General features: G+C 39.9%; 1 protein-coding gene and 1 pseudogene across 1 annotated transcript in view; both read right to left on the bottom strand.

Annotated features, from left to right (window-relative positions):
• SH3BGR (SH3 domain binding glutamate rich protein) overlaps positions 1-24,508 on the bottom strand; it is a 57,850-nt gene that overhangs the window by 8,380 nt on the left and 24,962 nt on the right. The window contains exons 4-5 of the mRNA XM_009202248.2: positions 7,916-7,990; positions 6,531-6,623 (exon numbers count right to left, since the gene is read on the bottom strand). Of these exons, the coding sequence (XP_009200512.1) occupies positions 6,531-6,623; positions 7,916-7,990 (168 nt within the window). The remainder of the gene's footprint in view (positions 1-6,530; positions 6,624-7,915; positions 7,991-24,508) is intronic.
• LOC108584776 lies at positions 16,179-19,133 on the bottom strand (annotated as a pseudogene).

Genomic DNA, 24,508 nt, shown 5'->3' with positions numbered 1-24,508 from the left:
GATATGCTCAAAACATTTCCAAGGAGACTTTCCTAACCCACAAGGTTGAGTTAAGGACTTTCTCACTTGTTCCCATAATCATCATTTACTTACCTGTCTCCCTCACTAGTCTACGTGTTTGGGGGCATACCCTGTGTCTTATTCATTTTTGGATCTCTGGGAACTGTCTGGCCCCTCCAGGCCACTGTCTGGAACCAACAGACAAGCTCAATAAATATGTTAAGGATTGGATAGAGGAACACATGAAATCTATTAGTAACTCTTTAGATCTCAAAGAACTTTAATTTTCTTCTTCACATAGGATCAGAATAAAATTCATTATATGTACCATAGAATTATTGATTATGTAGAGTTTTACATTCTTCTGAATCCAATTATTTTTATTAATTATATTCAGCTGAAACAAATGAATTAACCAGATACATACTATTAAAAATAAGGTCAACCCGAGTTAATGGGTACAGCACACCAACATAGCACATGTATACAGATGTAACAGACCTGCACGTTGTACACATGTACCATAGAACTTAAAGTATAATAAAAAATATATAAATAAAATAAGGTCAACCATAGAGCTGGCCTGGAGGGCAGTAAGAAGTCTTACAGGAATGTAAGTCTCAACTTTTATAGTTAGCTAGCAACAACCATGGAGGAACCTAGCACTCTTTTTTTTTTTTTTTTGAGATGAAGTTTTGCTCTCATTGACCAGAATGGAGTACAGTGGCACGATCTCAGCTCACTGCAACCTCTGCCTCCTGGGTTCAAGCGACTCTCCTGCCTCAGCCTCCCGAGTAGCTGGGATTACAGGTACCCGCCACCAAACCTGGCTAATTTTTTGTATTTTTAGTAGAGACAGGGTTTCACTGTGTTGGCCACGCTGGTTTCAAACTCCTGACCTTCAGCTGATTCACCCGCTTCGGCCTCCAAAAGTGGTGAGAATACAGGTGTGAGACACTAGATCTGGCCCCTAGCATTCTTTATCAATATTTGAATTGACCTTAATATCTTAAAAGATATGTTAAGCAGGGAAAGTGACTGCTCAGAGAATGCATAAAAATACTTAGCCTCAAAAGGATAAGTAAGCTTGGAAGAACTTTGGATATTATCATCACAAGCTCCCCCAGAACATAAGCTCTGTGGGAGCGGTGACTCTGTCATTTTCATTGCTCCCTCCACAGTCCCTGGAATCCTGCCTGGCATGTGGCAGCACTCAATCTGTCCATAAAGTGTTGAATGGCTGCATTTATGTAATGCTACTCCAGCTCAGCTTCAAATCCCCCATAGAATGAGGTGGGATATATTAGTTTTAAAAATAATGGCTGGGTGTGGTGGCATATGCCTGTAAACCCAACACTTTAGGAGGCCAAGGAGGGAGGATCACTTGAGGCCAGGAGTTTGACACCAGCCTGGTCAACAGAGCAAGACCCCATCTCTACAAAAAATGTAAAAATTAGCTGGGTGGGGTGGCCTGTGCCTATAGTCCCAGCTACTCGGGAGGCTGACGTGGAAGAATCACTCAAGCCCAGTATGATTATGCCACTGCACTCCAGCCTGGGTGACAGAATGAGACTTTGTCTCTAAAAAAATAAATAAATAAAAATAATAATAAGCTTCCAACCTTGGTTTACAGAATTATAAAATACTGGAATTAGGCAGATCCTTAAAAGTCATCTTTGTAAAACTGAATTGACTTTCATGGTTGGCAAGTAATTATATGCACAAAAGCATTTTTTAAGATAATTATAATCACCCAGTCAATTAAGCCAGGCTCTCACATAATCATCATTTGAGGAAGCACACACCTTAAAGTAATTTCACCTTGTTTTTCAGAGAAAGCCAGAAGAGAGAAACCTCACAAGTGGGAAGTCTTAGAACCTTCCACAGCAGCTATTTTTGTTGGAAACTTGGCCAGAAAAGCAGACTGCAGAGGTGGCGAGTGGCCAGAACGAAGGACAGGTGTCAGTGGTGGTGAGTGCCAGGCAACGTTCGGTGGGAACAGGTGGCAGGCGTGGGAGATAGTGAAGGGCTAGCCCAGCGTGTCCTGCAAGGGAAGCCAGCCTCAGAGCGGCTGGAAATGAGAGGACAGAGGGAGAGTCCTCTTGAGCTTCAGGCACCCCAGGAACCCAGCCTGAGACCCGTGACTCCTCCCACAAACCTACATCAATGTTTGTCCCTTGAAACTTTTCTCAAGACTGCTATTGGAGGATGCCAAGAGGGGTGGTTACAGACCATAATCATATTGTCTGTCAAGCAAGGGCCTCATGACTTTCAGATCGGATGACGGGACTGACAAAGCACACCATTTTAAATAATTGTACGTTGATCAAAAAAAGAAACTAAACCTGCACAAGGTACAATGTTTCCAGCATTTTCTAAAGCTCTCGTGATGTCCCAGTCTGCAATTTGTTTCTTACAGAATGTCCAGAAGGTGAGCTGACCTTCTGTTTTCCTCCTTTACTCCTGAGGCGACGGTTCCTTATCCCCTCACCCTCCCTGGGTCATCAGGCCAGGCCCCATGAGGTGCCCTATTTCTTCAAGTTACACTAAGATCTTCCTAGGCATGAAGTCATGGTCTTTTCAGTGTTCACCCTTCTGACCTCCCAAGTCCTCCTGCCTCAATCCATTATCAAGGAGAGAATTTACATCTTGGCATCTTGCGTTGAAGAACCCTGGAGGTTGAGGAGGTGGTCAGGGGAAGTCCACATTATTAAAGAAGATAATAGTTTTTGTTTACATTTCTGTTGTTTTTTTAAATCAATGTCAAACATTAGGTAAATATTCCTCTCCATTAAATGGAATTGTATGAGTGCCTACAAGTGTGTGTCGAGTGTGCATGTTTCATAGCAGAGATCAGATGAGCCTGTCCCTGACTCTGCCACTTGCCTCGTTTATCACTCAGCTGAACATTGCCAGGTTCCGGAGAAAGGTTTTTTGCTTGTTCTGTGTTTTTACTGCACACATTACAATTGTTTTCAACACATAAATGAAGACAGGTTTTTTAAAAAAAAAAAAAGGTAAAAACTTGATATGGTTTGTCATCTAGTTAACAGAAATGCACCAATGCATCGCATTTCTGGTTTCATTATTGTATTAAGGCTAGATGAGATGTCACCATTTGGGGAAGTTGGGTGAAGGGCACACAAGACTCTATTATTTTTGAAACTTCCTGTGAGTCTATAGTTTTATCAGAATAAAATGTTTAAAACTATTTCTATTCCTTCTCCTAATAAGCATGGCTGAAAGCCAGGATATGAATTGTGACTTGCTCTTTCTGCTCCACAAAGCTGAGGGGGTGGAGGGGTCAGAGTAAGAGTTATTTTCTCTTTCCACACACCACCTATTTGTTCTGGCTTTCCACCCCCAAGGAAGAAAGTACAGGCCCTGGTTTTCACAACCCTAGGCTAATGGGGTGATAAAGCTAGGCGGTACCTGAAGACAAAACAAAACAAAAAAGAGCTTGGAATTGGCAAGATGGAGGTGGCCAGACTGAGGAGGAAAAAAGGATTTTCCAGGAGGGGTACTGCCCAGGCCCTGCTCGCACACAGAAACAGAGCCGGGGACCACTGGCACATTTAAGTAACACAAGGCACTCTGCACAGGCAGCAGCGTCCGTGGTCAGAAGGCCAGCCACTGTGAAAAGCTAGTCTGTGTCCAGCCAGAGCAGAGGGTCTGGCCCGTGCCAAGGGACAGACAGCAGAAACACCACCATAGACAAATATCCAGCACCCAATCCCTGCCCAGTCACCATTAACGACCCCGGGATGGCTGTGAGACCCTCAGGAGGACAAAAACACCCCAGCCAGCTGGAAGCTCCTGCCAGCCATGAGGTGGGCACACGGAGCTGATAGAGGACTGTAAGGAAATAAAGGAAGCTGATATTCCTTGCCCGGGAGTCTTAGGAACCAAGTGTGGGCCCACGAATATTCTAAACTTTATATCCACTGCAGCGTGTTGGTTAAGGAAGGAAGCCCAGGGAAGCACCTCTGTTTTATCCACAGTGAGCCAAGAGGAGCAAAAAGAAATCGCCTCAAGATGGTTTCAACAGAGCTAGGCATTTTAAAGCCTTGGATTTACCGGAGGTGTCATACCTACATGAAACTACTAGGATGTGTCTCATACCTTCAATGTTCAAAACACACACAGCTCTCCCTTGTCTTTCCGATTCCCTATCAGCCTGTCTATGACTGGGGTGCCCTGGGAGGAGAGATGCCCTTACAAAAAGACCGTGATGTCCTCCCATCTCAGCTTTTTTTTTTTTTTTTTTTTCCTTTTTGAGACAGGGTCTGACTCTATTGCCCAGACTGGAGTACAGTGGCACGATCTCAGCTCACTACAACTGCTGCCTCCCGGGTTCAAGTGATCCTCCCATCACAGCTTCCCAAATAGCTAAGATTACAGGCATGCGCCATCACACCAGGCTAATTTTTGTATTTTTAGTAGAGACGGGGTTTTACCATGTTGGCCAGGCTGGTCTCAGACTCTTGACCTCAAGTGATCTGCCCACCTCTGCCTTCTAAAGTGCAGGGATTATAGGTGTGAGCCACGTGCCTGGCCCTATCGCAGCTTTTAACAACAAACCAAAGACCATCAAAACAAGCCAGCAAGTTCTTGAAGCACAACATGCAAAGCATTCTAAATATCTAAGCGGTGTTCGTCTCCTTAAATTTTAAAGTTCAGCCTATTTTCATATATACTCATAAGGGTTAATCATGTTTTTACAACATTTCTCATCTGTTTACTGACAATCACAGAGGGTTTTTCTAATTTAATTGAATTAAAGTAAATCAAAGAGCATGTGTTGGTTTTCAAACCGGAAAAAGTCAGAACCTGTCTTTCTGTAGGATAAATAGTATTAAAGAGTTGAAAAGTGAATTTGATAATATGATGTTAGCAATATATTCATATAAAATAAAAATATTTTTCACTTGCGGTCATTTCTTCACCATGGCCCACACAAAAATAACAAAAAAAAATGTTTTTTTTAATTCCTATCAGGATTCACAAGGTTATAACTGACTTTGTCAAAGGCTCACAATTTTAAAAAGTAGTAGCAAAGAGAACGTAAAAGCTGGGTGATTCATTACTTCATAGAACTAACCCAGCCCAGTAGCTGAGAAGCTGAAGCAATGCCCACCCTGGCTGCAGGGGGCAGGATCTGATTATAAACATGCTACCTCCCTGCTGGTCTCACGGGAGAAAGGGGCTGGGGTATAATGCTTTTCATCCTTGTCTCTATGTCTTAAAAGAAGCAAACTCAACTTCAAAGTATTCATCAATATGACTGTAAGGGTGCATTAGGCAACTCATGAAAAGTTCAAATTGTGAAACAGATTTTTTTTTAAATTACAAGATAATGAAATTGTCACTATATTTAATTTTTAAAGTATTGTTTCTGAATTACATAGGCTGACATGAAATACCATCTAACTTCTAGGTCAAGATTGAAGATTTTGTCTTTCTTTAAAACAAAAACTTCAGAGTTGTAATATCAACTTTTGAAATAGCAGTCTACTTCAAATATAAGTCTAAATATCGGGAATTTCCTTCCCTAGCCCCTCCGAATTTAAATTCTTTAAGGTAAAGACAAATCGATGCCCAGCCCCACACCCCTTTTTCCATAGTGTGGGTGTGGGTTTCAGCCCCTTTCTAGCCACATTTTATCTGGTGAATGAGGGTCCAGCTCTCATAAAAGCTCCCACACCTCTCCCAGAATAAATAAATTAGCAAACCATCAGGGTTTGAAAATAGTCTTTGCTACAACTGACCCAGTGGAGAAGGCCTCTGAGATTCTCCTCCAAAGAGGCCCAGACCAATGCCTGCACTCCATTCCCAGCCCCACCAGGCTCCTTCCTTGGCACCTGGCTTCCCAGCATGTTTTCAGAACTCCTTGAAGAAGTAGCCCGTCCCATCCCCCATTATCTCAGCTTGGCACTCACAGAAGCACAGTGTTCCCCAACATTGCCCACTCCTTATCCTGCTGCTCCTGCATGGGAACCCCTTTAGAATTAATCATGTGACTTCACCAGGATCTGCTATTTCCCTGATTGAACTTAAGTGGTGTCAGTTTCCCTCCCCAAGGAGTCCTTTTGATCCTCAAGTTCCTGTTGTCTTCCCCCAGATATACTGAACCCCCTTAGCTCTGTTTCCCCACTGGGCAGGACTCCTGGGTGGGTGTAAGCTAGGAGTCTGTCATTAATCACGACTAAGCAGAAAGGGCCCTTGTTTATAAAGAGCATGCACCTAACCCAGCCATAACAACACCACAACAAATTCTCCAAGCCTTGTCTAACCAGCTCCTTCCAGGCCCAGGTTCAGGCTCCTTCGTCTTCCCTTTAGCCCTCTCTGCACCAGGACCCCAGTGCTTAACACATCAGTAGAAATTATCTGCTTCCTCCCCAGCTAAACTCGCAGCTACTCACTCTCTTTCTGATTGCTTGTGCCCAGAGTCAAGTTGTACAAGCCCTGTAAAAGTCTCTATTGAACAGCAGAGAATCCAGTCAAACTGATGTGAAAAAGTGAACACTCACATTCTTCTCCTGGACTTCAGGGAGGTTGCCCGCATCTTCATTGCCCTCTTTTTGTGCCTCAGTTTCTCCACCTTCTTCAGCCTTCTCTGATCCCTGGTCATAAAGGAAACCCAGGATATGAGCTCCAAAAAACAAACAACAACAACAACAAAAAAACCAGGCCACATATGCTGTGGCTTTCTTATTTAGACACACAGTATATAAATGAAGCAAACATAGACTGCCCACTCATTAGGTCACTTAGCAACCAGAGCATAGGATCTCCAAACCCCAAAATGCCGACTGGGATGAGTCAAAGATACAACCTATGTGCGTTGCAGGGTAACAAACTGCCTAAGTGAGGAGTTTCAATTCACCCACTTCAGGCTGATGAGGAAAGATTCAAAGAATTCTATCTTCACACAGTGTTTTCTATTGCTTGTATGGAGGGAGGCTTATAATTTTATAGATTAAAAATTAAGAAGATAGATAAGGTAGAAAGATAAAGTAGACAGGTAAACATACATAGATGGATAAATGGATGGATGCATGGACAGATGGATGGATGGATGGATGGATGGATGGATGGATGGATGGATGGATGGATGGATGGAATGTGTGTACAGAGAGACAGATAGATAGACGGAGGGTGGATGTATGGACAAAACACTGTAGGTAGGTAGGCAGGCAGAGCATACAGGCCTGAATAGATTAGATAGATAGATAGATAGATAGATAGATAGATGAATAGATAGATAGATAGATAGATAGATAGATATAAAAATAGATAGATAGATAGATAGATAGATAGATAGATAGATAGATAGATAGATAGATAGATAGATAGATAGATAGATAGATGATAATATGGTTAGGCTTTGTGTCCCCACTCAAATCTCATCTTGAATTATAATCCCCATAATGGTAATAATCCCCACATGTCAAGAGAGAGACCAGATGGAAGTAATTGAATCATGGGGCGGTTTCCCCCATGCTGTTCTCGTGATCGTGAGTGAGTTCTCACGAGATCTGATGGTTTCATAAGGGGTTCTTCCCTCTTTGTTCAGCACTTCTCCTTCCTGCTGCCTTGTGAAGAAGGTGCCTTGCTTCCCCTTCACCTTCTGCCATGATGGTAAGTTTCCTGAGGCTTCCCCAGCCATGCTGATCTGTGAGTCAATTAAACCTCTTTCCTTTATAAACTACCCAGTCTTGGGCAGTTCTTTATGGCAGTATGAAAACAGACTAATATGGATGGATAGATACAGACAATAGATGATTGATTAGATAGATGGATAGATAATAGACTGATGGGTGGATGGATAGAGAGAGAGAGAGATATATTAGGACGAAGTAGACATTCTGAGGAAGCTAGCATGGGGACGATGGCTCGAGACACCAGCGCTTACCTCTGTGGTGCTCGGTGCCTCTCCCACTACATCGCCATTGGGAAGGGACGATGCTTCCTCGGGTGATTTTGTCACCTGCATTATGTAAAGTGAGAGTGTTTGAGAATTTTCTTAAGGACAACAGCTTGTATTTCAATGTCTTAACTATTCAAACTATATTTGTCTTCATCCTTAATCTTATCTTCACTAAGTAGGTAGGGCAGTCATTACCACCCACACTTCAGAGACAGGAAAATAAAGGCAGAAAATGTCACACTGTGGGTTAGGGGAAGGACTAAGTCTACACCTCCTCCCTGATGCTCTTTCAACTTACAAAATGGGTTCCAGCCTTTTAAAATATCAGGTTGTTTTTATTACAGAGGCACTGCAAGTTTGTGGGTGCAAATTAAGCCACACACACACCCTCCAATCCCACCCTCCTGTGATAATCAGTATTAAAAATGTGATAGGGTACCTCTGCATCCTAATACATAAGGCTACTTTAGGGGGGAATTGATTGTCATTTTTCTTTTATTTTTGTGATTTTGAAACAGAAATGGGAACACAGTTTGCATGACTTCATTTTTAGCTCAATGTACCATGGACATTTGTCCAACTTAATTCATATGATCGATCCTATTGAATCATTATTTTTAACATATGCTTCATATTAAATATATAATAATTTATTCATACATTCTCCAGTCAATGTGTGTTCTGAATGTTTGTATGTTTCTTCCACTACAAATAACACTATACTAAACTGAATAAAATGGTGAGGTTATTCTTACTAGTTTTCAAAAAGGTGGCAGCAATTCATATCCCCACAGTGATACATAAATGTCTCCTTCTCCTTTATCCTCATAACCAGCGAAGATGATTGTTATTTCTAATGTTTACCAATATGTTGAGGAGAAAATAGAATTTCATTTTTTGTTTCATTTACACATTTATCATTATTGGAAATAAGGGCATATTTTTAATAAATTTTTAGCTATTTCTATTTCCTCTTCAAATAATTATCTTTATATGTTTTGCCCATTTTATTTGATTTTTTCCTTTCTGTAGACATTGCAGTGAATGCATTGCTCATTTTTACTTCAGTTGTTTGTTCTTTACTATCAGTTTTTAGAGTATCTTTCTATATTAAAAATTTTAACCCTTTGTCATGTTACAAATGTTTTTCTCCAGTCTATAGTTTTTACAGATTTTGTTGTATTTTTTTTTTAGTTTTTAGTCTTTTTATGGGCAAATTTATCTAACTTTTATTCTCTAAAATATCCTTCTATTACTTTATATTGTTATTAATATCTGGAGCTTTAATCCATCTGGAATTTAATTTAGTATATGATGTAAAGTCAATGTCTACATTTGTTTTCTGCCAGATAGATGGGAAATTTTGCCTATATTATATATAAACCATCATTTCCCATTAAATCCAGATTATATATTTGTCATTTATTATAATATATACATAAATTTATGTTTCTACACTATCCTACATATAAATACTGATACAATGAAAATAAAAATTAAAATATTTTATATAAACATATATAAATAAAAATATATTTCTCAGATATACATATAAATATATACTGCTTTTACATTGTAGCTTATAGGACATATTTTAATATTTGGAAAGTCAAGTTGTTACACAAAGTCTGTTTCAAAATTTTCTTGGCTCCTCTCAGACAATTATTATTCCAAAGACATTTTAAGATGTTTCTTTAGTTCCAAAAATTAAAAAATAGGATTTTGCTTGAAATAGCACTAAACATTTATTAATTTGGAAAATGTTCATTCCTTGTTGTTAAGTCATTCTATCCAGGGACATTGAAGGTTTATTTCTTCAGTATTTGTTAGTGTCCTTCAGAATAAAATTAAATTATGTTCTTCATAGAGGACCTGTATGTCTCTTGATAAATTTGTTCCTAAACATTTTACAGATTTTTATCACTACCATGAATGGGATATTTTTCCTTCTTACATTTTAACTTACTACTTATAATTATTAATGTAAACAAAACCTACAAATTTTTGTATATTCTTCTTTCATCAAGAAACTTAATAAACCATCTTACCAATTCTAATGCATTTCACTAGAGTTTTAAAGATTTTTAGGCATGTGATTATATCATATGCAAATAAAGATAATTTTTTTTTTTTCTTTGAGACGGAGTCTCGCTCTGTCGCCCAGGCTGGAGTGCAGTGGCCGGACCTCAGCTCACTGCAAGCTCCACCTCCCGGGTTTACGCCATTCTCCTGCCTCAGCCTCCCGAGTAGCTGGGACTACAGGTGCCCGCCACCTCGCCCGGCTAGTTTTTTGTATTTTTTAGTAGAGACGGGGTTTCACCATGTTAGCCAGGATGATCTCGATCTCCTGACCTCGTGATCCGCCCGTCTCGGCCTCCCAAAGTGCTGGGATTACAGGCTTGAGCCACCGCGCCTGGCCAAGATAATTTTTAAATTTTATCTATGTCTTGTATACATAAGACTTATTACATTATTACAATAACTACAGCTCCTAAAACAATGTTTAGTAATATGGTGATAACAGGTATGCCTATCTTGCTTCTCATTTTAATAGAAATGCTTCAGTATTGCATGGTTCATTATATTTATAATTACCTCTGATAAATGTATTTTATATTTTAAGTTGTTTCCTTCTACTTATATTTTAATCGATTCTTAACTAGAAATATCTGATAAATTATATCAAATATCTTCTTGGCACTTATAGGTGCAATCATATGGTTTTTCTCCATTAATCACTTCATATAATGAATTATGGCAACTGAATACATTCTGTTTGATGATGAATTATCTTTAATTCACTTCTGAATATATTTTTCTAGTATTTTATTTAGACTTTTGAGAAGGGGCATGGTGGCTTACATCTGTAATCCCAACACTTTGGAGGCCTAGGTGGGAGGATCACTTGAGGCCAAGAGTTCAAGACCAACCAGGGCAACATAGCAAGATCCTTTCTCTACAAAAAAAAAATTGATTAGCAAGGCATGGTGATGTATGCCCATAGTACCAGCTACTTGGGAGGCTAAGACAAGAGGATTGCTTGAGCCCAGGAGTCTGAGGTTGCAGTGAGCCATGATTATGCCACTGCACTCCCAACTGGGTGACAGAGCAAGATCCTTACTCAAAAAAAAAAAAAAAAAAAAAACCAGAGACTTTTACCCTCTGATTCACAACTGAGATTGATCTTAGTACAACTGAAAGTATCCTAAGTAATAGGATAGCTGCTACTAGAAACATAGAGTTTGCTGTTTGGGTCCAACAAAGTAAATGCCTGCTGAAACAAACACAATAGACAATGTTTTTCAGGAAAATGTAAAAATACAGAATCTCCACAACACAAGACTCACTATGTTCAAGATACCATCCAAAATACTTAACATACAAGGAACCAGGAAAATGTTACTCATTCTCAGGAGAAAAAACAACCAGTGAAGACCAACACAGAAAAGACGTAGATGCTGGAATTTGCAGACAAGGCTTTTAAAGCAGCTATTAAAACTATGCTTAAAGATGTAAAGGCAAACATGCTTGTAATGAATGAAACAACTGACATTCTCAATAGAAAAATAGAAATTATAAAAATCAAACAAGTGTAACATTTCAGAATTGAAAAATACAATATATGAAATAAAGAATTTACTAGACTGGATGTAGAATGAAAATGACAAAGACAAAAATAAGCGAACTTAAATCAGTAGAAATTATCCAATATGAAGATCAAAGAAAAACAAGACTGAAAAATATTTTAAGCCTTAGGGAAATGTGGAATAACAACAAAAGATTTAACATATATGTAGAGTGCCAGAAGGGGAAATGAAAACAAATGGAGCAGAAATAATATTTGAAAATATAATGGTTGAAAATTTTCTATATTTGGTAAATGATACAGATTCAAGACTCTCAGAAAACCCCAATAATAATAAGTACACCAAAGAAATCATAGGTAGGCATATCATAATCAAATGGCTGAAGACCAAAGATAAAATGAAAATCTTAAAAGTACCCAGAGAAAAATGATACACTACCTACAGGAAACAAGATTTCAAATTATTTTCATGTCTCATCAGAAACTATGGAGATCAGAAGACAGAAGGGAAAAAAACAGATCCAAGGTGTTGAAAGGAAAAAAAAAAAACCTGTCAACTAAGAATTTTATATCCAGTGAAATATCATTCAAGAATGAAAGCAAAGTAAAGATACTTCGGACAAAAGAAAACTAAAGAACTTATTGCCAGCAGACCTGCACTACGAAACAATGCTAAATGACTAAAGGAAGTTCTTTGGGCTGAAAGAAAATGGCACCAGATGGAAACTTCACTCTTCAAAAGGCATCAGAAATTTAAAAGTCTGGGTAAGCACAAAAGATTACCCCCTACTTAAAAAAAAAAGAAGAAGAAGGAGACTGTTCAATGGGAACATTACATAGTAGAGTTAATGGTATATGGAAACGTGATACACAGGATAGTATAGCATAAAGTATGGGAAACAGTCAATGGATGCATATGATGGCAATATTTCTGCATATTACCTGAAAGTGTTATAACATTAAGTCTAAGTAGACTGTGAGATATTAAGAATATATATAAGCCGGGCGCGGTGGCTCAAGCCTGTAATCCCAGCACTTTGGGAGGCCGAGACGGGCGGATCACGAGGTCAGGAGATCGAGACCATCCTGGCTAACACGGTGAAACCCCATCTCTACTAAAAAATACAAAAAACTACCCGGGTGAGGTGGCGGGCGCCTGTAGTCCCAGCTACTTGGGAGGCTGAGGCAGGAGAATGGCGTAAACCCGGGAGGTGGAGCTTGCAGTGAGCAGAGATCCGGCCACTGCACTCCAGCCTGGGTGACAGAGCGAGACTCCGTCTCAAAAAAAAAAAAAAAAAAGAATATATATTAAACACCTAGAAAACCCTAAAGACTTCTCCAAAAAGCTCTTAGAACTAATAAAAGAATTCAGCAAAGTTCCCAGATATGAAATTAATGTACACAAATCAGTAGCTCTCCTATACACCAACAGTGACCAAGTGAGAATCAAATCAAGATCTCAACTACTTTTACAATAGCTGCAAAAAAATAAAATACTTAGGAATATACCTAACCAAGGAGGTGAAAGACCTCTACAAGGAAAATTACAAAACTGCTGAAAGAAATCATCGATGACACAAACAAATGGAAATACATCCCATGCTCACAAATGGGTAGAATCAATATTATGAAAATGACCATACTGCCAAATGCAAGCTATAAATTCAATGCAGTTCCCATCAAAATACCACCATCATTCTTCACAGAGCTAGAAAAAACAATCCTAAAGTTCACATGGAACCATAAAAGAGCCCACATAGCCAAAGCAAGACTAAGCAAAAAGAACAAATGTGGAGGCATCATGTTACCTGATTTCAAACTACAGTATAAGGCCACAGTCACCAAAACAGCATGGTACTGGTATAAAAATAGGCACACAGACCAATGAAACAGAATAGAGAACCCAGAAATAAACCCAAATACTTACAGCCAATTATCTTTGACAAAGCAAACAAAAACATAAAGTGAGGAAAGGACATCTATTCAACAAATGGTGCTGGGATAACTGGCAGGCCACATGTAGGAGAATGAAACTGGATCCTCATCTCTCACCTTATACAAATATCAACTCAAGATGAATCATAGACTTAAATCTAAGACCTGAAACTATAAAAATTCTAGAAGATAACATCAGAAAAACCCTTGTAGACATTGACTTAGACAAGGATTTCATGACCAAGAAACCAAAAGCAAATGCAATAAAAACAAAGATAAATAGCTGGGACTTAATTAAACTAAAGAGCTTTTGCACAGCAAAAGGAACAGTCAGCATAGTAAACAGACAACCCACAGAATGGGAGAAAATATTAACAATCTATACATCTGACAAAGGACCAATATCCAGTATCTACAATGAACTCAAACAAATTACCAAGAAAAAAAAATCCCATCAATAAGTGGGCTAAGGACATGAATAGACAATTCTCAAAAGAAGATGTACAAATGGCCAACAAGCATATGCAAAAATGCTCAACATCACTAATGATCAGGGAACACCTCCACCCCTATTTAGACCTGCAGGTGCTGCCCCATGACCCCAACCAAAGCCCATGCAAACCAAAACCACAATGTGATACCACCTTACTCCTGCAAGAATGGCCATAATCAAAAATCCAAAAATAATAGATGTTGGTGTAGATGCAGTGAACAGGGAACACTTCTACACTGCTGGTGGGAATGTAAACTAGTACAGCCACTTTGGAAAACAGTATGGCTATTTCTTAAAGAACTAAAAGTAGAACTACCATTTGATCCAGAAATGTCACTACTGGGTACCTACCCAGAGGAAAAGAAGTCATTATACAAAAAAGATATTTGCGCACACATTTATAGCAGCACAATGAGCAATTGCCAAAATATAGAAGCAACCCAAATGCCCACCAATGAGTGGATAAAGAAACTGTGGTATACATACATATATATATATATATGTGGTATACATTCATATATATATATGATACACACACACACACACACACACAAACAATGGAAACTACTCAGCCATAAAAAGGAATGAATTAATGGCATTCGCAGCAACCTGGATGGAATTGAAGACTATTATTCTAAGTGAAGTAACTCAGAAATGGAAAATCAAACATTGTATGTTCTCACTCATAAGTGGGAGCTAAACTATGAGGACACAAAGGCATAAGAATGACATAATGGACTTGGGGGACTCAGAGGCAAAGGGTGGGAAGGGGGTGAGGAATAAAAGGCTACAAATAGGGTACAGTGTACACTGCTTGGGTGACGGGTGCACCAAAATCTCACAAATTAGTGGGACTAAAGAACTTACGTGTGTAACCAAATACCACCTGTCCCCCAAAAACCTATGGAAATAAAAATTTTTTTTAATATTTACATATTATAGTGACTACAGCAACCACTACCAAATAATGCCAAGAGGCACAGTTAAAAATACAATAGATAAGTTAAAAAGGAAGTCTAAAATATATTCATATACCCAAAAGAAAGCAAAAAAGTATAAAACAGAGGAATGAAAATGGGAGACCAGCTCCAGTCTGTGCCTCCAAGATGACAAATAAAAGAAGGAACAAAGGTCATACCAAAAAGGGCCACGGCCACGTGTAGCCTATTTGCTGCATGAACTATACCTGATGTGTGCCCAAGAAAAAGGCCATTAAGAAATTGTCATTTGAAACATAGTAGAGGCCACAGCAGTCAGGGGCACTTCTAGGCAAGCTTCTTCAACGCCTGTGTGCTTCCCAAGCTGGATATGAAACTACATTACTTTGTGAGTTGTGCAGTTTATAATATTAAAACAAAGTAGTGAGGAATCAGTCTCGTGAAGCTTGCAAGGACCGAACACCTCCACCCCTATTTAGACCTGCGGGTGCTGCCCCATGACCCTGACCAAAGCCCATGTAAGGAGCTGAGGCCTTAAAGACTGAAGAAAAACTATTCTCTGGAGAAAAATAAAGTGGAAATTGTAATTTTAAATAATAAAAATTGAAACGGGGCTGGACGTGGTGGCTCATGCCTGTAATCCCAACATTTTGGGAGGACGAGGTGGGTGGATCACTTGAGGTCAGGAGTTCGAGACCAGTCTGGCCAACACGGTGAAACCTCGTCTCTACTAAAAATACAAAAACAGCCTCATGTGGTGGCACCCGCCTGTAGTCCCAACTATTTGGGAGGCTGAGACAGGAGAATCGCTTGAACTCGGGAGACGGAGGTTGCAGTGAGCAAAGATTGCTCCGTCTCTAAAAATAAAAATAAAAAATAAAATAAATATGGAGACCAATAGAAAAAACAATGAAATAGTAAATATAAACACAATTATGTGAATGATTAATTGTTAATGAACTAAATACTCCAATTTATAACAGAGATTATCAAGATGAATTAAAATGCTCCAGACCAGCTGGGTGCAGTGGCTCATGCCTATAATTCCAGCACTCTCGGAGGCCAAAGAGGGAGGATCACTACAGCCCAGGAGTTTGAGACCAGCCTGGGCAACCAGTGGGACCCTCTCTCTATAAAAAACTTAAAAATCAGCTGAGGATAGCAGTGCATGCCTGTAGTCCCAGCTACTCAGATGGCTGAGGCAGGGGGATCACTTGAGCCTGGGAGGGAAGTGGAGCTGCAGTGAGCTATGATCATGCACCGCACTCCAGACAGTGTGAGACTGTCTCAAAAAAAAAAAAAAAAAAAATGCACAAAACCCAATCAGATCCTGTTTCCAAAAGACATTATAGAAGCAAAGACATAGGAAGTTGAAAGGAAATTGATGGAAAAAATATCCCAGGCAAACCATAAGCAAAAGAAATCTAGAGTAGTTTTATTGTCATATAATACAGATATAAAGACAAAGGGTATTATCAGAAATTGTAAAAGACAGCTGATAATTACAAAAGAGTCAATCCATCAGGAAGCTATAACAATCATAAATACAAATGTGCCTAATAACATAAGAGTTTTAAAATACAAGAAGAATAAATTGACAGGATTAAAGGGAGGAACAGAAAATGCACAATCATAGTCAGAGATATTTTCAACTGTAGAACAGCTGTGCAAAAATCCAAACTGATAGTCTCTTTTCTTCTAGGAAATTTTAGCCTTTTCAAATTTATTAGAACAACTGATATAGTTAGTTCAATTGCTTCTGCTATATTAATTCATGACAGCCTGTCTTCTCTCTTATGCTTTTTTCCTTTCCTTACTCTTGCTGGCTAAAGTTTCTCTTCATTCTGTTTTCCTCAGCTCTGCCCCCCAGCCTCGTTAACATAAATGTTCTGAAATGCTTCTCTATTTCACTACTGTTTAGTTTCCTATTCATGATAGTCATCATTAAACATAATTCTCTATTAACATTCACAATTACACAATACATGGGTTCCCATCAAGATGGTTCACCTGCAACTGAGACGCGCCCTTTGGAACACTTAGACTTATTTCCCTTCTTTTCGCCATATCCCTCATCCATGAACACTATCCTTGTAATGGATATTTTCACATATCTCCTTTCTCACATAGCCCCATCCACAGTGATGAACTCACTAGTGATACCAGAACTCCTAGATTTTTCCAGGATAGTTTACAATTCTTGATTTCACTATTAGTCAATGTTTTCCTTTACAGAAGTGGCTCTCGACATTGATAAAATATTAAGTTCACCTGGGAGTTCCCTGCCTGAAGCTTCTGTCTTAATTGATCTCAAATGTATCCCTGCCATACTATTTTTAATGGCAAAAACTGCAATTACTTTTGCACCACCCTAATAGCTTTAACGGCTCCCCAGAGACTTCTAATGTGCAGCCAGGTGGAGGCTGACTGCCAATATCTAAACCTCTCTCTGTCCCTCTGGAGTAAGAACAGCTCCCTCGGACCTCCTGTGCCTCCCCACCCAACTCAGTGCTCACTGCCCTGCCCTGCCCTGTTGACCGCTGTGTTGACTGCTGTGTTGACCACTGCCAGGTTTAAGGGCAGGATGGAAGTGGGCTCTGCCTTTCAAGCTTCAAGCCCATGCCCAGGCCCTTCCTGTAACTGGAACACACCACTGGGGCTGTGCAGGGCCCACAGAGCCACTCCCATCTCTGACAGGCATTTGGACCTTGATTTCCTTCTTCAAACCAAACGTTTTTGCTTTCTAACCTTTCAGGGATTCTCCCATAGTTTCTGATCCTCAGGCAGCACGCTTTCTGGTTTTCCTGCAGTCATAAGATAAGGGGGTGGGGAAGCTCTGCAGTAGCATCTCCAACTGGAAGACACTGTGGCATCTCCTGAATGATTAGCTCTCTTCTATCTGGTCTGTCTTTGTTTCTGGAACTCCTTTCGTGCACATATCGGGTCTCCAGCATCTGACTTGCAGACTTCTGCCTTTCACTCACAATTTCTATTTCTTTGTGTTTTATTTTATGTTTGATGCCTTCTTCCCTCTGGTCTTCTTGAATGGAGGCCTGAACAGTGTTCACTCTCTCTGTTGCTCATCTTGTAGTTTTTGTTTGTTTGTTTGAGGGTTTTGGGTTGGGGGGAACAGAGAACAAGTTTATTGGTGAATGCTCATGGCAACCATCATCCAAGAGAGACAAGATGGGGAGGGTGCTGTGACCAGAAAGCCTTCGGGGCTAGATACGCAGTGTCACACAGGGCAAAGGACAGGGCTCAGGGGATGCTGGGAATGTGCCCAGCCACTCAGCATCACACAGACGAGCTCTTCAGAGTTGACAACCATTGCTGTCCTCATGCCCAGCCGCCAGCATCTCTACTTCTTCCTCTGTCATCTTCCCACCCAGTGTGACAAGGACTTGCCGGATTTCAGCGCCCATGATGGTGCCATTCCTTTCCTTGTCAAACACCCAAAGGCCTTCCACATAATCTTAAGACTAGACACCCTAGTCCTTGTTCCTGGCCACAGTCTGAAGCATGAGCAGGAAGTGCCCAAAGTCTAGCACCTTCACGTTCATCTCATCACTCCTGAGGTTCCCCCAGGAACTGGAACACCTCGGCATGGGTGGGGCTCTGGCCCAAGACCCTTGTCATGTCCCCACACTGGCTGTAAGGACCTTGCCATCACCCGTTCAGTCAAACAGCTGGAAGGCATTCTTGAACTCTGCGGTCTGGTTCTCTATGAAGTTACATATCAGACTACTCAGCTCTGCTCAGCTACAGGCCAGAATGTGTCACCTTCCATGAAGAATGACTGCTCAGAGGCCTGTTGTAAAGGATTATATGGTAGAAACTTTGGGGTACAGGTTCTGATGGTATTGCTTAAAGAACTGAGGCCATACCAGTGGGCTTAGTCAAAATTTCCAGAACTTTAGTTGAGAAGCAGATGGGTTCATGAGACTACTAGCCCAAGATCCAGCGGAACGAGGATTAATTACATAGGACTAAATGAATTGGTGAGGTATGATACCCTTTCCTGCAGTAAGGATCCATCTTGTAGTTTCAAATTAGAAAATTCCAGAACATGTTTTGAATGAATTTTGTGCTCCAAATTCATATCTTTTATGCTTCTCAACAAATGTTCCCCCAAATCTCCTTCCGCTTCTTCCTTTTGTGCTCCTTCAAGTGAAGTTGTCTGTCATCTGTCCAGTTTGGCCTTCCTCCTTCAGGTCACTGGGAAATGCCACACTTACTTAAATATTTTGCCATTACTCAAAATTGCTTTCAATAGGAACTCACTAGTGATACCGGAAAATGAGTCTCAAAACTTTTCATCACAAGTCACTTTTGGCCAAAAGTTACATGATCCAGATATATTATCCCTGCCTTATTCATTAGACTGAAATGTGTTCTACAAGAAAATCCATCTTCCAATAGAAGATGTTACCATGACTCCAATAGAGGGATTTTAAACCTCTTTTGAGCCATGTTGGTTTGGCTGTTGGAATGTTAGAACTTCCTAATGTGGTTCTCATGAGAAGGACAGCCCTCGTTGGGATGTATAAGCTTTGGCACTGAGGAGTTACATGCCAACAGCAATCTGTAAAGGTAACACTTTAACACTGCTATGACAGCCAGGCATGATGGCTCACACCTGTAATCCCAGCACTTTGGGAGGTTGGGGTGGGAGGATTGCTTGAGCCCAGGAGTTCAAGTCCAGTGTGGGCAACATGGTGAAACTCTGTCTTTACAAAAAATACAAAAATTAGCCAGGCATGGTGGTGCATATCTGCGGTCCCAGTTACCAGTGAAGTTGTGGTGGGAGGATCGCTTGGGTCCAAGAGGTCAAGGCTGCAGTGAGCCGTGATCAGGCCACTGCACTCCAGCCTGGGAGACAGAGCAAGATCCTGCCTCAAAAAACAGAAACAAAAAAATATTGTTATGGCTGTGTATATCTCTGTCAATTAAGGGGAAATCTAATTGCCTATATAACTGGATATCTTTCATTGGTATAATAATAATCCCCTGAATAAATTAATATACTAAAAGACATTGATTGCTGGACGTGGTGGTTCACATCTGTAATCCTAGCACTTTGGGAAGCCAAGGCAGGCAGATTCTCCGAGGTCAGGAGTTCAAGACCAGCCTGGCCAACATGCTGAAACCCCATCTCTACTAAAAAAATACAAAAATTGGCTGGGCGTGGTGGTGCACACCTGTAATCCCAGCTACTTTGGAGGCTGAGGCAGGAAAGTGCTTGAACCTGGGAGGCAGAAGTTGCAGTGAGCCAAGATTGTGCCACTGCACTCCAGCCTGGGCAAGAGAGCAAGACTCCATCTCAAAAATAAAAAATAAAAATAAAAAGACATTGATTATACTGTTGTTTTGCCTGGTATCAGACAACAGGGGCTTAAGTTATGAACCATAACTTCAGTTGTTTTAAATGTTAACTTGATCCTTCTTTAATCTGAATCAAGCATGTTTTACAACAGTGTTTCTCAATTGGGAATTCCCGTCACCTACTCATAAAGTTTTATTAATAAATAGATGTTAGGACCTACTCCAGACCTACTACATCTCGTTTCTTGATATTCTTATCACATGCTTGGTATATTCAGAGTATATTATGTCTCTGAATAATTACATCAAGATTTTTGCTATGCCCATTTATTGTTGTAAATTAGATATAATGTTTTTTGTATTCTTTGAAATAGGCCTAATGATTATGTTTGTAAGTAATTTGGGGGGTTGAATTTATAGTTTTGTTTTGCATGTCACAGAAAACAACAAATTTTCTCATCAAATATAGTATTCTTGTTATGACTTTCTAGTCTTTCACTTTTGAAAATTATAAGCAACGAACAAATGACACCCATTTTAAGTTTTTTGTCATCTACAGATATTTTTGTTAGCATGTTTTGCTTTGATACTTCCCTGAAGTTATTTGTAATGAGCTACAAGCAAAAATGCTTCATCTTTCATGAAGAATGACTGCTCGGAGCCCCGCGGTAAAGGGTTATATGTTAAATACATTTGGGTTCACGTTTCTGATGGCATTGTGTAAAGAACTTTGAGACCATATCCAAAGACTTAGTCAAATTTTCCAGAACTTGTGTTGAGAAGCAGATGGGTTCATTAGATGACTAACCCAAGATCCACAAGATCCAGTGGAATAGGAATTAATTACATAGGATTAAATGAATTGGTGAGGGATGATAGTAGTTTTTGTCTAGAATACTGTTGATATTATTTTAATGTCTTATTTTCCTTATATATGAGGAAGCCCTTTTTGCTTTCTCTTAAGTTTTTCATACATGATAATAATGTTGTAGATTCTGCTTTTGTAAACTGAAATGAATCACTTGTAAATGACCTCTTATTCTGCCTGCCTGACCCCTCCGGAGTTCAAAAATTCTTATTGAATCAGAATACATACATAGTTTTTGGCAATATAGTTATTTGCATAACTTCAATAAGAATCTGTCTTCCTTCTTGCCAGGGCATAATTGAAAACATTGGTTATGTAACCTAGGTCCTGCCTGCCATGTCCTATTAAGAATGATGTTCATTTAATCAGATACGACCACATGCTTTTAAAGAACTAAGGTTGACTTTATGGAACCAATGCTTACTTACAAAGCCCTCTTGGGAAAACTGGCCTAGTCCTTGGCCTCGAACAGCCTGCCTAAGACAAGAAAAATATTCTAAAAGCAATGATGCTGCATATGATGATATGTTTTATGAGCATGCATTTTCTACATAACTGTTAAGAGTACCTATTTTTAGCTTGAGTGGGATTAATTTTCCTTGCTGACACCTTTCCACAATCTTGTTTACTACAACATGACACTGTGATAAGTAATGTTTCCATAAATCAGATGTCTGTCTTTTCAAATGATACTGGAAGTACTCTGTCCCTATGCACAGTATAAACAGCTATAAACCCAAGCAATACGGACAGCACCAAAGGCTCTAGCACAACCTGTGCTGCTAATTAGTGGGGTGTCTTTCTACAAGTCACTTAAGCTCCTTGGGCTTCATGTTGCTCCTCTCAGAAGAGAAGCATCTGGACTGGACAGCCTCTTAGGTATCTCTAGGCCAGGTTTCATAATCCCACGGCCATCCCTTTCTTCCACATGAGAGTTTTATATAACATGACAGTACCTGAGCACAAATCAGGGTAGGATCTAAAAACTGAGATTAGACATTAAAATAAAAATGAGATAAGATAAAACACAGCAGGCTGGGCGCAGTGGCTCAAGCCTGTAATCCCAGCACTTTGGGAGGCTGAGGCGGGCAGGATCGAGGTCAAGGAATCCCGAGACCATCACAGTTAACACGGTGAAACCCGTCTCTACTAAAAAATACAAAAACTAGCGGTGAGGTGGCTGAGCGCCTGTAGTCCCAGCTACTCGGGAGGCTGAGGCAGGAGAATGGGGCGTGAACCGAGGCCGGAGCTTGCAGTGAGCTGAGATCCGGCCACTGCACTCCAGCCTGGGTGACAGAGCGAGACTCCGTCTCAAAAAAAAAAAAAAAAAAAAAAAAAGATAAAACACAGCAGAGGCTGAAATAGATTTATATGTATTAGGATAAATATACCTCAAAATATGTTTTTTTAAAAAATAAAAATAAAAAGCAAGTTACAACAAACAAACCTGTCCCATTTACATTCAATTTGAAGAATAGTGCTGAATATCTCTGGAGTGTTTCATTGACTTTGGTACCCCAGTTAATTATCGCCTCGAATTTCAGAGGTGAACACCTACTATGAGTTATGGGCTCTGATGATGTAAATATGAAAGATATGGTCCCAGGTTCTGCATCTTATCTCTAGTAATCTACATGTTGCTGTCGGAGTCAGAGGCTTTGTGAAATGTCAATCACTCCACATTGACCTTTTCCCATCATTCTCATTGCCAAGAAAAAAGGCCAGACACAGAAGGCGCTTTACAATATCATTCCTACTAACTTTTCTTGCCTCAGCTCTTATCTTTACCCACTTCCATACCCTGGGTTCTATTGAAACCTCTGAATCTATCCAAAGTATGACTTCACTGAACGAAACATACTCTCATAAATTTCACTGCCTTAGTATATACATCCATTTTCCCATAATGTCTTGACTATCTTTTTCCACTTACTGAGCTCCTACTAAAGCTTCCAATACCAAGTGAGATATCAACTCTTTTCAGAGACTTAATCTAAGGCCTGAGATTGGTGGACCATCTCCATATTCACATAGACAGTTATTATATCTACTTATAGAATGCTTACATCTAACTATTCCTCTAGACCATAAAGTCCCTTCAATCAACCAGCCCAGTGTCTGGCCCAGTATGTGCTCAAATAAATTCTCTTGAAAGAATAAATTATAAAATAAATACCCCTAAGAGGTAGGTGGTCATATTTCTCTCTTCATTTTATAGCTGGGAAAACATTAAAAATTCAGGGTCAGCAGGTAAAAAGCATATAAGGTTTTCTAACTGAATCATATGCTCTTTTCCACTGGGGTTCCTGTTCATTTCATGCTGAATGAGAGAGATTATGGATGACCATAGAGAGAGACCAGGACTACAAAAGCCTCAATGAGAAGAGAGGTGAACTCTGAGACTTCTCAGGAGAAATGTAAGAGAAGAGGTCTAGGAAGTGGGCTGCCCCTAGACATGAATGGCAAGTCATTATCTCAGAGAGAGAAAAATGGCTATATCTATGTTGATCGACTTCCAAACGTTTATTTTATTTTATTTTTGTTGCTGAAAATATGAGATTGATCCCGGACACTTTGCACACTGGCAAATAAGTTCATCTGCTCTAACTTTTCCACATAATTTTCTAAAGTCTGTTTTTTTTCCCCTGTAAAACTTAAAGTAGCTTTAGACAGAGTAACTTTGGACAAGGCCATTTGCCATTTGTATGTCCGTCTGCCTTGAAACAAGTTTTATTTGAGTTGTGTTCTTCTCCATTTAGAGCAATCCTCCTCAAGTTTTGACTAGGACATTTTGACTAATAAGAGCTTTCAACTAATAAGAGCACAGGCAATACAACATTGCCATATGCTTAGCTCCAAATATTGCTCCAGGCCGGGCGCAGTGGCTCATGCCTGTAATCCCAGCACTTTGGGAGGCCAAGGTGGGAAGATCACCTAAGGTCAGGAGTTCAAGACCAGCCTGGCCAACATGGTGAAACCTTGTCTCTACTAAAAATACAAAAATTAGCCCGGTGTGGTGGTGGGCACCTGTAACCCCAGCTACTCCGGAGGCTGAGGTACGAGAATTGCTTGAACCCGGGAGGCGGAGGTTGCAGTGAGCCAAGATTGTGCCACTGCATTCCAGCCCGGGCAACAGAGCGAGACTCTGTCTCAAAAAAAAAACAAAAAAATTGCTCCAGCTCTTCCTTATGAAAATTTTAAAGACACAGAAAAGTTTTTAAAGATGAACTACACAGATTGAACACTTGCTAACATTTTTCATGTGTCTTGTGAAACTGCACCCTTAAATATTCTAGTATTGTCTTCTAAAAGCAAGGGCCATTGTCTTACATGACTCCAGTATTTTTATCACGTCTAAGGAAACTAACAAGAACTCCCTGATGTCATGTAATATCCAATTTCTTTCCAAATTTCCCGAGTTGCCTGCAGTAAATAT

The sequence above is a fragment of the Papio anubis genome, chromosome 4, assembly GCF_008728515.1.
Source record: "Papio anubis isolate 15944 chromosome 4, Panubis1.0, whole genome shotgun sequence".
NCBI classification, from domain to species: domain Eukaryota; kingdom Metazoa; phylum Chordata; class Mammalia; order Primates; family Cercopithecidae; genus Papio; species Papio anubis.
Note: the sequence above shows the minus strand (reverse complement) of the source record. Positions and strands in the feature narration are given on the sequence as shown.